General features: G+C 43.4%; 1 protein-coding gene across 1 annotated transcript; it reads left to right on the plus strand.

Moving 5' to 3' along the window:
• Positions 1 to 2979: 2979 nt before the first annotated feature.
• On the plus strand, positions 2980 to 15911 carry htr7c (5-hydroxytryptamine (serotonin) receptor 7c). Its single transcript, XM_084694957.1, has 2 exons — positions 2980 to 3511; positions 15179 to 15911. Exons 1-2 carry the CDS (start codon positions 3045 to 3047, stop codon positions 15909 to 15911), a joined length of 1200 nt encoding a protein of 399 aa, XP_084551083.1. The 5' UTR covers positions 2980 to 3044.
• The last annotated feature ends 293 nt before the right edge of the window (positions 15912 to 16204 follow it).

The following is a 16204-nucleotide window of genomic DNA, read 5'->3' on the forward strand; positions in this document are numbered from 1 at the left end:
TATTACCATAATCCTACCAATACCACCGTCAAATCAATCAGGCTAAGGCTAAAACTGGACCATATACTTTATCTGAATCAAAAGTTAATTTAGGTAAGAGAAGCTTTAAAACTTCTGTCAATGCAACTGTGTTTCTTTTCTATTTTCATGAGTGGACCATACTTTTCATAGTGGGTTTCAGGTCAGCAATTTGGTACATTGGCAATTAGTTTTGGACTTGTTGAGGTAATCAGAAAAATGTTCCCAGAAGCATTAAGTGGATGATTTTCTGCTCCCAGCTTGTCCCTCCTAGAATAATTGAATCAGTCTTCCAGAAAGTAATGCATTTACAAGTCCATGCTCTCAGACGTATTTGGTCAGGTAACGAGCAAATAAAACACTGTGCGTCTTACTCACATTGTTTTCTGCTTTTTGGCATCGAATAAAATTACAATATTCTTTATTTTGTTACATACAAACTAACTCATGATTTACAGCACATTTACAGCAGCACAGGCTGAACACATCAGCATTAGTATCAGTGTGTGGTATATAACTGACACGGCCTTTAAGGTGACCATTCTCAGCAATCCATCACCATAAAATAATTAATGACCCTAATTATCTTTGTCTTCTCATCTGGCTTATTGGGCATACACCCAGGTAATAATACCACGTTCTATGTCAACAGTGCAGAACTTTTATTTTAACTCAGTGTTCGCATTTGAAAACACAGCGTTATCTACTTTGTCCAAACCCGATTCCCATGCAGATCTTAATAATCTGTACCTGAATTAAAAGTGCAGCAATAAACTTGGTACAGAGAATGGATTTGATTGGCCACAACATGTGTCAGCCAACTAAGCTGTAGGTGGTTTATAAACCTACACAGCATATGCAATTGAGCTGACTCATATGAATTCAAGACATTATCAGGGAGGCCCAGTTTTAGAGAATTGATTCCTGGAGCCATCTGAGTGGAGAGTATGGGGTGACTGATTGTCCACAAAGGAGTGGATGTGCCACACATTTGTAAATCTCCCATCGATGCTCCGGCTGCACAGAAGATACAATGTCTGACGGTCTTTAGCGAGCCAGGAAAGCGATCTATAAACTGGGGCACTCGAGCAGTGCGTTACATCATCAGCTGTTGTCATTCACGCAATCAACTGCAGGTGTGATCATTTAAGTTCCAGGCCTTCCCCTTAAATACCTTGGAGACTTAAATACCGTGTGCACTCAAAGACCCAGACACACATTCACACATCATACCTTATGATACCTTATGGTGTGTGAGACTTACCTGTAGATTGTGCAATTGCTGCCACCTTCCACCATCCCCAGCTCATCCATAATGTCTTATGTATCGTCAGTACAATGTTGTCAATGCTCTGTGAAGCCTTTTGACTTGCTTGTTAAAAAAGTCCACTTTAAGTTTTAAACGATTCCTGTCCACCAGTGGATCTCATATCCTATACTGCCTTGTTATTGTATGTCCTTGTATACAAGCTATGCTCTAAGGTCAGGAGGTCCCCCTCAGATATAACCATACTGCCAGACAAACCTAATTTCATTGCAATAAATGGTTAAATCAAGACGTGAATGTCTTGACAGAACTTAGTTAATTGTAAAAAAAAAAAAACTTTAAAATAAACGCCCCATTACAGCTCCAGTCTATTACGTGAGAAGTGGGAGTTCACAAGGTACTGTCCTGCTGAAAGCTTGTTCTGCACAAGCCCTTAACCTGCCCCTTGAGTTCATTTATTTATTTATGGAAATGCGTACCATCCCTTTGATGCCATATAGTGACATTGTCCTCACAGTGGTTGGGGCAATTTTAGTGACAGCAGGCTGGCCCAGGAGCTAGCATCACCGGTCACTGGAGTTAATGTAATGTGACAATCATCATTACCGGCCTGCCCATCAGCCTGGACAGCGGGTAATGGTGAGTAAACCCCCAGGCAGTGATGATCACATCCGGTAGAGTGACAGCAGCGGTCTGTGGGAAGCGTTGGTCTCCCCCTCCCTTCTTCCATCCTCTGCCCCTGTCCTAGAGGGCTAACATCCCACAGCTGTTTCTGCCTAGATGATAATACAAATACCCAATGTCCTGGGAAAGCTTCTCTCAATGTCCTTTCCATGCTGTCTCCTCACAGATTTTCTAGATCTGAATTTCCCAATTGTTTTGTGCAAAGGTCAGGAGTTATTCTCATGTGATCTGATGATCAAAATTACTGATGGGAATATTGTTTTATGGAGTTTTTTTTCTCAACATAGGGCTTATGTATATGTACATACAAATATGAATAGTCTATAAATATATGGACGTGACCTCTTTTAGCCAGGGATGGCATATGGTTTCCTAAGCAGATGTCTGGGTATTCCAAGCATTTGCACTGTATGCTATTAAAAAAGTCCTTGACAACATATTATGCTCATTCCCTTTGGTATCCGACCTTTCTATGTGTTTGGTTTGGCTATTCTAAAATGATTCAAATTTCCATGCTTCTTCAGAAATTACGTCAATATGTTGCCTTATTTACAAAGCATGATCAATACTCATCATCAGCCGAACATTTCCGGAAATATTTAGCCTACTTGTGATTCAGCTTTCTCTTATTTTTGGTTATCAGCCGGAAAGCAGGACATGCAAAAAAAATAATCAAATAATTAAATAAATAAAAAAGATCTAATATCTCACAAAACGGAAAACGCATACAGTGGTCAAACCGGTTCAGTTTTCGAATTCCTTATTAGATTTCAGTGAACGGCGACCAGCCTGTGCTACATGCGTGCGCGCAATAGATTCAATCGTCTTCTTGCGCGTGAGAGGCGCGGGAATTAGACTCTTGAGCAGGTGTAGGCTACTCCTGAGTTGGACAAAAGTGGAGCGGAGGTGAAGTGGGCGCGTGTGCTTCACACCGCTTTAAAACAATCTGTTATAGGTTATGAAAAAATGAACAACTGTTGGAACCAAAATCCGATCCATCCTGATCAAGTATGCGCGTAATTGGAATACTCTGGCGAGGTGTCCCTTGCATCGCCGCCGGGATAACGTCGCCGTGATGTTCAATACTTCGGGTGTCGATTCCACTTTCATTAATAGAGAGGATGTTCCCGAAGTTATCAATGGCACTCTGGAGCATTTGTACAACGTCCTCATCACCATCGCTCCTACAGCCATGTGGAACGAGTCATGCGGGGAGCAATTACTTAATTTTGGCGAGGCAGAGAGGATAATTATCGGAGTGATGCTGGCCATCATCACCGCAGTCACAGTAATGGGGAACACTTTAGTGGTTATTGCTGTGTGCGTTGTTAAAAAATTAAGACAGCCTTCTAACTATCTTCTAGTATCACTTGCTGTGGCGGACCTCTCCGTGGCTATAGTCGTCATGCCCTTTGTGATAGTAACGGACCTAACAGGGGGCCAGTGGCTTTTTGGAGAAGTGTTCTGCAATATCTTCATTGGTATGGACGTAATGTGCTGCACAGCCTCCATTATGACCCTGTGTGTGATCAGTGTTGACAGGTAAGTTATTTAAGTGAACCAGCTAAATCATTTAGCTACGGTCATGCACATTGGTAGACCATGCATCTTGTAGTTAAATTGTGTGTGTCAAAAGGAAAGTAGCCTTTTGTGTCTTCATACCTAGTTGGAGACCATTGTGCGAAGGCTTTTCAATGTGTTCGTTACATGCTGAAGCCTGTCACGCCATGGACTGCTTGTTCCGCCAACATACGCCTGGTTCTGCGTTGATAAACGCACGCCTGTTCTGAGATTAATAAACAGTTGCAGCTCGGGTGAATTGGTTGTGTTGAGACTTCCGTCCGGTATTCTCCGGAAAATTCTCCCATAACAAAAATTGGCAGACTGTGATTAATTTATTGCTTAATGAATTTTGTTACAATCATTCTGGTTCAGTTATTATTAGTTCTCTGAAGTGGGCAATATTTCCCATAATTGATTTGACTCACCCCCCCCCCCTCATTTAAATAAATAAATAAAATAACATCCTTAATTTGCCAATATTTTTTGCTAACTGTTAAAAGTCCTCTACAAGTAAACCATTAAGTGAGATTGTATTACGCTCAGAGTATTGGCTCGCATCCCTTGCTTTCGATTGGCATCTGCTCTGCACACAGCGCTCTGCCAGTTAAAAAGATCCTGGCTATTACAGTGTTGGTGGAGCAACAAAACGGGCAGTGGTTCAGCAACCTTTACACACGCAATGCTCACTGGGGCTTTGTACACCAGCGCTCACACACACAGAGTGAACCAACCCTTTGAAGTGTCAACTCAAGCAACCCAACCAAAAGATTGCTTGTCTCCACACATAAATCTCTTCATGTGCTATATTTAAACCACCCAAAATAATCTGTATTATTATGCCACCTCCCTCTCCACAACCCCCCCCCCCTCCTCCCTACCTAACCTCTGTTGAAAATAAAAATAGAAAAAGAACCCTGCTACATCAATCGCCGCATCACCCTCATGAGATTGAGATCATTCTAATACCATTGTTGATGGTGCCACATTGACAGATTGAAGACATTCCAGAGTCCCCCCTAATAGTTTAGTATTAAACTGGTGTTGGCAATCAATCAGATTGTCCAGCCTTAGCAACCTCAATTGAGACAAAAGCTGATGAGAGTTTTCAGTGATACGATTATACCTTCCCCTGCTTGATCATATTGCCATATTAGCTCCATACATTACACCCAGATGTACCCATTGTGCTGACAATGCTTCCCTAAACAAGAAATATTCTGTCTTTGGGAGGAAGTAATATTATTAAATGAGGAACAAGGAATAGTGAAATATGACATGTTGAATTGGATGCATTGCCATTACACTTCAATTGGTTTGGTACATTTAACATGAGCTCCTCGGATAAATCATCATGTTTTACTGTGTGTCTAAAGGACACCATTGACTGTGGGACAACATTCAAAGCGTCCCCATGGTTTTCAACTAGGTGGCCACAGGGGGAAATGATTTACAGTGAGGGAAGTTAATACCACGTCACCATCTGCAGGGGCATGCTATATAGTCACATGGAATCATTTTAAAAAGATTGTTTATGTCAAGGAAATTAGAGAAGTAAACTGCAAATGTGTAGGTGAGGTGAATGTCTTGTTATTCATATACAGATATTTATTTTATATGTACCATTTTTGGCCAATGGAGGTGCATTGTTGGTCAAGGAATTATTCACCCTCCAGTAAACTCACCATCTGTCCTTTTATAGCGCATAACATCATTGGTTGGTCATCCCAGAATAGAACCTCAAGCTGCATCTCCAAAAACAGCCTGACATCACAGCTTTTATGGTTGACCCTTCCTGCATTACGCCAGAAAGCCATGATCCGTCCAGTGCAAAGCCATTGATCCGGGCTCTTTTCCCTTAACCTTTTAAAGGGAGAACGAATGGTGCTAATGTGTGAGAATAAACCTTGCTTTGGAAGACATCAGGGCCGGGAGCAAAGTCAAAATTACCTCTTGTTTGCCAAGCTGAAGCAAATGAAGGCTTTCTTGATTAATGACAGACAATTGGCCCTGGTTGAAGCCTACCGCTGGTCTTTGGAGAAGGCAGGTGGGAAGAGAGGATAGGGACAGGTGTTTGACACCCCGTGAGATAAGAGTTCTGTGGTTGTCTAATTATGGATCTTGGTAGTTCTTAGTATTTGCTCAGCAGATGTGCAAATAAACAGACTGTTGAATGAGCAAGCATGTCAAATTATTAAATGGGCAATTTGATCTGTCAACTTTCAAATTATTAAATGGGCAATTTGATCTGTCAACTTGTAACATACCCATGCAACTCACCAAACAAACCCTTTCAGATTTTGCCTCACGCAAATGCGGGGGCATAGACAACGAAGAGTAAGGGATTTAATGTTGTTACTAGACAAAACCTCATGGCAATGATATGTGAACTGGAAGAAAACTTTTCAGATTAGCATGTGATTATCCGCGGGGATAGCAGCATTCATGCCAATCCAGGTATTCAAGGGGCTCTCCTACACAAACATTCATTAGCATCCTGTCATATCAGAGTCCTGTTATTCAGAAAATGCAAGCCTGCAAGCAAACAATACACACAACATAACTCATTATCAGTTATAAACGGCCTTGTTGAAAATGCATTATCTCTGCATCCTTTTATTTCTTCAATGTTTTGAAGGACTCTTGATGAGGTGGAGGGTTTATTGTCTTACTTAAGGGTTTACAGAAGTGGCCATTCACAGCTCACTGTGTAAATGACATGTAGAGCTGAACAAGGGGCCATTCAGAGCACTGATTTAGCACTGTAACCAGGGCCATACAGGCCCAATGTGGTTTCATCTCCAAGAGTTATGCAAGTTCTTTAGGAATCCTTTTAGGCTGTGTATCGATTTTACTCTGAGGCCTCCTGTCATCTCCCAGCATGGGATTGTGCGTTGAGTTATTTGGTCCCTGTGCGACCAGTGGATTAGCATGATCCTGTCAGCAGCCCAGACCCATGGATCAAGAATACACAGAAAAAAACACAGGCCACTCTTGTGGAAATAATAGCTGTGCTTTTTATGACCTTTTCCGTCGCATCCTGCCTGCCTCTGGCCCGGACACACGGTGCAAGGAGTGTGCGTGTGTTTGAAAGAAAGAGAGAGAGGTAAAATATTGGTGGAGTCATTTATATTTGAATGGCTTTGTTTCTGCATAGCAGGCGGTCACAAACTCCATGTATGATAATGACTCTCCAGTGATCCCTCTGGCCTTTCTAAGTGGGCTGTACGTATAGCTACCGGGTGCCAACAACTGATTTAAACGTCAGTTTACCACAGCATAAGCTCCAAGTACTGTTAGTCATCCGAATCAGTTTCAGGTTCTTCAAATCTAATCCAATTCCAACATGTTTTCATGCATGCTTGACATCTCAATAATAGCAGACAAGTATTCCTTGGGCATTTCACAACACGTTTCGTCTAGTACCTACACTTAGCCGGGTCCTGTTCTTCAAAAGTTCCCGTCTCATGTCAGTGCCAGTTCTAACCTCGCCGATAGTAATATGTTGTTTCTTAAATATTTCACAAGCCTGGCATGAATAATTGAACTGCTTCGAGGGATAGAAAGGATACTTCCACACTAGAATTGTTGAAAAATGTTCCTAAAGGTAATGGAGGAGTTTGTTATTGCTGGAGACAGATCTTCATTAAATGTGCAAAATGGAAATACACCGCCATCATGCACTCAATGAACGTCTGAATCGAGTACGGATATAAAGTGTGGCTTAAAATACAGGGGTCCCATCGGGGGTCATACTTATAGACCAGCCTCCTTTCATGCACTGTCCCGTCTACTGTGACAGCCTGTTTTACCTCTGACAGAGGCTATGCCCAATACCAGATGGGATGCCAGAACATGGCTCATGCTGGTGCCCTTGGCACCTTGGTAATCTCAGGACCGGCTGACGTGCCAACACAATAAAGCCTGTCAACAGTTCTTATCAATCCCCTCCGTCCTCCCTCCCGCCCTCCCCCTTGCCTATCCAATGGATTGTTTGGGAGCCTGTGACAATGCTGATCCGTGGGGAGTCGGTCCTTGTTTGGGTGCCATGTGTAGAAGCTTCCACCCACCAACACGGCGGCACACCCACCTCCACAGATGACTTGACATGGCTAACACTTCCTCGGGTAATACAGAGTGACACCCGGGTCTCACACATCAGAGTATTCCCGTGCTGTGCTACACGTCCATCTCTCTGAAGTGCCCCGCTCGCCCTGAAATATGAAAGAGAAGACAGGGCATTGGCTGTGCTGATCTTTTCAAAGCCAGGATGGTCAGATCAAAGTGAAGGCGTCACAATAAACCCACATTACTGTTGGCATAATGCCGTCAGAAGCCAATTGGTGCTTCTCTCCTTGTATGTGGTTGTGCACTTCAATTTTCAAGCCACACAAGCAATTTATCTGAGTTCATGTAATGTCAACTTCAAATCAAACGTGTATAATCTTTTGGGATGAAATTATTATCAAGCCTTCTTTTAGTATGCATTGAATAACTCTGGCAAGTTATTTGGAAATTCAGTTTGAAACTATTAAGGCTTTGATGATTCTCAACCCTCAGTTGCCCCAAACAGAAGTGAGTGCCCACATTTGGAATATACTAATTCAATAACCTAAATGTGAAAGCTGTCAAACACATCTTTACAGTAGGCTATGGATTCATTTGGCTGCTATTGAATTTCTGCTCCTTGGTTTTGTTATTGTTTGCTTTAGCTGCTAAATGAGACACCCACAACTAATCAGAGATCCCTTGAACCATTTCCAGATAAGCATTATCATACGTAAAGAGCAGGCACACTGCTCGAACACAGACCGTGGAAATTTCCCTGAAGAAATCCTCAAGCTGAAGGGTTCATGTAACTGACTCTCAAGGAGGAATAATTTGGCCGACAACCTGAATAATTTGCACATTTTGCACAGTTCTGTGCAAGGCAAGTGAAAAACAGGATGAAGAGAAATGTATTGGGGGTGAGCCTGTCAAAGATGGAGACCTACTTTTGCTGTAAACACAACGTTGTAGCACTGACTTCCTAGTAATCTGATGAGGAAACTGAAAGGAAAAAGCCAGCGGTTTAAATGTCTTCTTAACAGGGCGGGGAGCCTAGTATAAATCATGTTGCGTGTTTGGCATGAAGTAGCCATGGTGCATTTTTCAGAAGTGAACGTTCACCCTGGAGGATAATGGGATTCCCAGTGGTAGCTCAGAGATTACATACAGTTGAATTAGGTTGAGTATGCTGGCATCTGTACTGCACATGCGTGATTCAATGTTTGTGTGTGTGACAGTGTATTTTTGTGTGTAAGTTTATTTTAATTTAGTCTAAAGCAGCATACAAATTCCAATACACATGCAGATGTATGGTTTGAGGAGTTGCTTTCCTCTTGAATGGCAATTGTATGAATCTATGTAAGTCTGTACATAAAAAGTTGGCAGTTTTCTCCCTCAATGTCAAAATACGTCATTTAAGTTTGTCGCTAAAACATAGACTGCTGTCCAAAGTGGCGAATAAGCTGGAAATGTTGCTTCTCTCTAGACCTCTCCGTTGATTGCACAAAGTGACATTCAAGTCTGTTCTCCAGAACATTTCCTTAAACAGTCCCTCGGAAAAAAAGACTGTGGCTCTTTTGTTGTTTTTGTTTGAAAGTTTGATTTTAGTTTGCTCACCTGCCGTGGGGACGAAGGTACACAGGTCTGTCTGTGATGACAATACACAGATACTGAGAGATAACAAGTACTGGCAATGTTCAAACATGTTTTGACATGTCTCGCTAATAAACCACAGAAAATTACAGAGAGGAAGCGGAAATATGCCTAGTGTTTTGTTCGCAGTGTGCAAAATATGCATTAGTTAATGCATAGCCTATATTTTTTTCCAATTTAAGTGCTGTTATAGTGTTGCTGTATTAGGCCCTATTACAAAAAAAACTCTGTAGACAGGAGAAGAATCAGGAACATGGTGTTTCTCCAAAACCGGTCACTTCAATGCATATCAGTGTCTGTTGTGAAATCAAATTACATTCAATTTGGCCTCCTCCCAGTCAGCAAAGAAAAATACAACCGTCGCTTATACAAGTAACAGGGCAAGAGTTGATAGTAAAACACAGACATTTTGATGAATCCCAAATGGCAATATAACTGCCTATCTTTATGTTTAAAAATGGGTACTGGAGCCCATACGCAAAATCATATGATACAGCTCCTGTGAACTGCATTATACTTTTCTATCATGTACATATAGAAACCGTGTTGACCAGAGCTTAAGATGTAAATAGAAAGACCAACCCTTGTTTTGTGATGGATGGCTTCCTGGTGAAGGAAAAAAAAAACTGTTGTCCCTGTCATGTAATGTAAATATTGGATTGAAGATAACGGTTGGTCTGTATTGATAAAGCCAGGCAGGGTATGGCATGCCTTCATGTTCCACTGTAAAACTGTATTTGCAGAGCACAAACCGGTGCTGTCTTTCACACAGTCACTGTGCACCTCAGCTGGAGGGTTGCTGGTGACTGAGCTTGGACAGGATGTGAGACTTGATCTATGGTGTGTGATGAACACGAATTGGTGGAACCCAGATCATAAAAATCAAATGTGTGGAGACACGTCTGCAAGAAAGATGATGGTGTGTGCTGTCACGTTTTTTGTCCAAATGAAACGGTAAAACAGTTTTGTTAAAGCTCGAGCAGCAAAAAGCTTTTCTGAGGGGGGGGGGGATCTTTTTTCTCTTTCTCATTCTCTCTTTCTCTCTCTCGTTCTCTCTTTCTCTCTCCCGTTCTCTCTTTCTCTCTCCCACCTGTAGTCTGTCTACAGGCGGGGACAGTTTTAAAACGGTGGCCTGGGATTTGCTATTTGGATTTCAACAGGAAAGGTAAATTAATGGCCGAGGGGAGATGAAACAGATCTTAATATTGGCTTAAATTGTTATTATGTCATCGGTTTAAGAACAGCGGAACCATTTGGGTGTATTATTTCCCTTCCCACACAGAGGCAAAGTGGTCTGATACCTAAAAAAAACCACCCGCAACCTCCATATTCGGTCTCCGTGGTAACTAAGAATTGGAAAAAAGAAAGGGAGCAAAAAATAAAAGTAAGAATATGCACGTACATGGGCTTCTGAAGAGCAGACAGTTTGTTGTTGCTCGTTATAACGTTTAGTTTCAAAGAAGCTGTTCAATAAAAAACACATCCTGTTGCTAGCCTAAAAAATAATGTAGAACAGAGTATGAAGTCAGATAATCATGTCTGCCTTAGTAGTAAAAATAGATGAACAGACCCATAAATATTCTGATTCCAGCAACATAATTAAGTCATTGTATAGTAATGAAGAAGGAGTTGGGACATCCATGAATATTTGAGCGAATCTTTTTGGACCTTGCTAAATTAGTTTGTGGATGTGGGTTCACATGTCATTCATGTGAAACAGATGTCTGCATGCAGACATACCAACCCTACACCTACATAGTTGGTTTCCAAGTATAATTATTCATTCCAGAAGATTGAATGATACAGCAAATTATCTAATCACAACTCAAGCGATTGTACAAAAATTGCTCTAATTTGAATTGACACACCTGGCCTTGTGAGTGACAAGTACAGCTGTGCCCTGTCTGATTAGAGCACATTAGCAGTTTATAGATTTGACGCTTATAGCATGCCATCATCTTTTTCTCCATGGGAAACTATAAACCTCAATGACACAGGTGGTATCTTAGACATGTAATGACCCACGGCAGCAGGGCAATAAAATCCTTTTATAGACCTGCCCTGTTCAACTGCTAGGTGAGATTGAGTTGAACCAAGTTTTCCTGTGAACATGTGCTACAGAGGAGATATCAAGGTGTGTCTAGACAGTAAAAATTCTGGCCATAGAAATACATGACTGTTACCCTGTGTTCCTGGCACAGCCTATCAGGATCCTCACACACTGGGTTTTCCCAGAATGCAGTGTAATAAATGTAAAGGTCTGTTTGCATACTCTATCTCACAACATAAAATTGCTCTGAGTGCCTTAAGTCATCGTTTGTTGGGTTAACCGGATGTCAATTGTAAACAAGTGTTTAAGTGCTCTCCAAAATGCTCTCTGTAAAATAAACACACCCAATAATGCACTTACCACTTGTCATCAATATAGCATGTTCACACTCAATACCATATTGTTCATATCCCCTTAATGTCCTTTAGGCAGTTCAAACATTTCAACAGTGTTATAGGGAGGAAGTGATGTAATCTGAGAGGTTAGGGAGGCAGAAGAGTGGGTAGCTCAAGTGTAGGGTTGGCATGTGTGACAGGGCGGGTTAGGGTTGAGGTGGCTAAGTGTCTGGAATAGGGTGGGTTAGGGTTAGTGTCAGGGTCAGTGTCAGGGATAGGGTGGGTTGGGGTCAGTGTCGGGGATAGGGTGGGTTAGGGTTAGTGTTAGGGTGGGTTTTAAGGGGGTTAGGGTTAGCTTGTGGGAAAGGGTGGGAGGCAAAGGAATGACAAACCCCTGCACACAGCCATCGCCTCACAGCGATGACTCAGACAGTTTATGTAAGAGGCTTGTTCTGCTTCTGGCTGTGTCTTCATTACTCACTGGTTTTTAACCTTGACCCAGCTACAGAAAAGTTCATGAGTGTAAAGTAAGTTATTCTAACTGTGAGAGCCATATGTGGAAGTTTTTCCGGAGCTTATTAAAGATCGAGGGGGAAGGACAGGAGAACGGCCTTCTCATTTTCTCGTCTTTGAATAGATTTGATGTGCTCACTGATGTTTTTCAGACCCAAGAAATGAATGAGCGCTTTTTTAGAAATGTGCTCTCTCTCCGTACCAGGGCTTGAAATTCCCGACTGTCTTTGTTAAACAAACGCAAGGGTGCTCACAAGACAGCTTTGGCCCAGAGTTTGTCCTGGCACTGAATGGTTTAGAGTGAGTATGTGCTGAGGATGCGCTTTGCCAGCTTTCATTTATATTCTAAATGTCTCCCTCTGAGTGCTCATCATTATCTAAACTGAACAAAGCCATGAAGAGGCCATGACGAAGCGGAAGTAGGTTACTGACCATTCAATTGATAACAGCAACTTGACATTTCTAGGGTTCTAAAAAAGACAGATTTTCTTCCCGGATAAGTCTCAAGCCTAGAGTACACATAGTCGAGTATTATGCCAGCTAGGAATGGCATACAATATCAATATTCATTCACATCATGAACAAAACTAAAGTAGATGTCTCACAGCACAGGGTTCGATGCTATTGTCTAATAAAGATAAGAGTGAGACTTTCTCCTTTGAGAAAAATATCTTATCACAGAGAAGTAGAAAAACTTAGAAAAAGCAAAAAAAAATATTTGTATAAATTGACTGCACCGATTCTTGAACAAAGAGGACAAAGCATAATCACAATTTCTGAAGGCTATCAAGTGCAGTGCTTTTTCATTTGTCTTTTTTTTTTTTTTTACAATGTCTCATCTTTGTGAAATAGAACCCAGTTAATAGAATATGACACACAATCCTCCTCAAAGAAGTCAACGGTGAAAAGCAATTCAACACACTTCACTGGCTCCCACCCCTGTGCCCCCCCTCCCATACCATTGACACACCCAAACCCGCATTTAGCAAGAACAGTTCGAAATAGCATCCCTCGCCCTCCCCTACTGCAGTAGCGTAAATATTTCACTGTGTTTCCCATTCCTGGCATACAAGACGTGTATGAAGAAGTGCCCCTGGAAGTGAACGTCAGCAGCGCGGCAACACTGGGGCCAGCTCATCATGTGTGCAAAAAAATAGTTCACTTTTCTGTTTTCTTGCTGGTAGCCTAGCGGAAGTAACGGAATTCTCCATTAACTCAGACACACTGTTTGTCTTGGACTTTGCCATCCCCTTGAGGGCCATGAGGAGGGGTAGAGGAGGTGTGTGTGTGTGGGGGGGTTTGGCCACAACTGTGAAAGTGTCTGAATCCTGGAGTGTGGAACTTCCTTGAAGGGGCTCCCATCGGTTTGTGTCGCTTTGTGAACGTGAAGAGAAGGGACCCCCTGGATCAAGAGTCGCTTAGTGGCAGGGGCGAATCTAGGTACCCACTTTTTGGGGGGCTAAGCCCCTAGATAAAACCTATTATTTTTCGTGTGACCCAGCAAAACTAGGGGGTTCTGGGGGCGTGTTCCCCCCCAGAAGAAATGTTTGAAAATATCATTTTAAATAGTGTCCTCTAGTGGGTTTTAGGAAGAGAAATTATCAAATGTAGATTTACAATATGAAAAAAAAGGAAAGAAAAGTAAAACGTTTTATTTTTATTTTTATAAAAACATTTTGGGGGGGCTAATGAAACTTTTTGGGGGGCTCCATGAGCAACAGATGCTTCGATTCCCAGGTGCTTCGGTTGTGGTGATATGCACCAGATGTCGAACATCCATTGTACAAGTCACATGCACTGGAACCAGGATTGCTCTATCCAACATTTGTAAAATGGCATACCCAGTCACCGTACATGGATAAATTAGAGAGATAAAATAATTCAACACCAGCACACAGCTTAATTCTTTTTCAATGTGAGTGGTGATGCGAGACTTGTGTCGAAGTGAGAGTGGTTTTGAAATGGCTTTCTTGTAGAAAGGCCAAAAAATGAGCAACTGAACATACAGATGTGTTCCTAAAACAGTGTTTTCAGCTCATTGAATAATACATTTATGGCGCAGTGTTACATGACTGTGTGGCCACAAACGATTCCTAACCATTCCCTCAGCGTGGGGTGTAAACATATGACCCGTATCGCCTGTTTAAATCCCCTGTTCACAGATATAAGTACATGTTAAGACCGTGGGATTTGACGTCATCATTTTGCCACAGTCATGACACAGCATCTGACCAGCTTCTCTCATGCAAACAGTCAGAAAAAATTAAATGAATACAGATTAGTTGGATCACAACACTCCTTACTGTCTGATTCTGATTCTGATTCCGTCTGATTCTGATGTCACCAACCTGTGACCTAGGGATATAAGAGTATGTTGTTTATGTAGATGTTCTCTAAAACCTCCAGTTGGCAGTGCACCCGGTTGTAGCTTTAATGGTTGGTAGAGCTTTGATGCCTAGATATCTTCTTTTGGACCTAAGTAAAGAACCTGTTGGCCTTCTAGAAGATGATGGGGCTTACTCTCAAGCGCATGACGTCAAGTGTGAAGACTCACTCTTTGAAAAGAAGCACTTCTTTGATGTTTCGATGTTTTTTGGCAGCTTTTGATCACGAGGAAAATAAATGGCCGGGGATAGTCCTCGTGCCTCACGGCTGCTCTAGGAGCCCTGCTAGGAACACAATCTTTTTCCCTGAGGAGATGAATCACGGTAGAAGTAGGTAATGGCCTTAGCCGCGCACGCAAGCAGAGATGCATCTCCCCATTGACATGCTAACAGGCTCCACTAAGCTGAGGAAGGTCTGTGTTAACGGCAGAGAAGGATGAGTTGAATCCCTGGATGATACTAACTCTCTGAACCCTGTTGGGTTCAGTTTTTTTTTCTTCTTCTTCATCTGCTTTGCGGCACTCAGCATAGCGGGGTTCCGTTTTGATCTGTCCTCTGTGTTGGAAGCCGGGGGTACAGATGAGGAGGTAGTCTCTGATCCTGCTAAACTCCTTTTTTTTCTTCTTCTTCTTCTTCTTCTTCTCTCCTCTCCTCTCCCTCGCTCCAGGTACCTGGGCATCACCCGCCCCCTCACTTACCCGGCCAGACAGAACGGTCAGCTGATGGCGAAGATGATCCTGGGGGTGTGGCTGGCGTCGGCCTCCATCACCCTGCCGCCGTTCTGCGGCTGGGCCCAGAACGTCCACACGGGTGGTGTTTGCCTCATCAGCCAGGACATCGGCTACACCATCTACTCCACGGCCGTGGCCTTCTACATCCCCATGCTGGTCATGCTCTTCATGTACTACAAGATCTTCCGGGCTGCACGCAAGAGTGGCGCCAAGCACCGCCTCACCGACCCGGCGCGGCGCGAGCGCCTGGAGACGGTGGCCAGCGAGGCGCTGAGGATGCAGGGCCTGAAGCCGCCGGGCGTGGCGGAGGAGTGCCTGTCGCGGCTGCTGAACCGCGAGCGCCGCAACATCTCCATCTTCAAGCGCGAGCAGAAGGCGGCCACGACGCTGGGCGTGATCGTGGGCGTGTTCGCCGTGTGCTGGCTGCCCTTCTTCATTCTGTCCACCGCCCGGCCCTTCATCTGCGGTGTGACATGCAGCTGCGTGCCCATCTGGCTGGAGAGGCTGCTGCTGTGGCTGGGCTACGCCAACTCCCTCATGAACCCCTTCATCTACGCCTTCTTCAACCGCGATCTGCGCTCCACCTACAAGGACCTGCTGCGGTGCCGCTACCGCAACATCAACCGCCGGCTCTCGGCCGTGGGCGTCCACGAGGCTCTCAAGGTGTAGCGAGAACCGTGGGGGGGGGGCGGGGCGGGGAATAAGAGTGAATCACTGCATTGTGGCCTCTTGATTGGCAGTCAAACGGCCCAACCACTGAGCTATACCCATTCCCAGGAAAGAGGCGTCTGAAACGTTTCGGGGGGGTTTCCCCCAAGAGACTCTTTGGGTGAATGGCAACCCCTTTTTCCTGTAAATGGGACCAGTGCGCTGGCTACTGTAGATAAATGACTGACAGTATTAGGGTCACTTAAAGACTACATCCCCCACTGCAAAATAAAAAAAGAGAAACAGGACGATCA

The sequence above is a fragment of the Hypomesus nipponensis genome, chromosome 28 (assembly GCF_054491055.1).
Source record: "Hypomesus nipponensis isolate SF chromosome 28, ASM5449105v1, whole genome shotgun sequence".
Lineage (NCBI taxonomy): Eukaryota > Metazoa > Chordata > Actinopteri > Osmeriformes > Osmeridae > Hypomesus > Hypomesus nipponensis.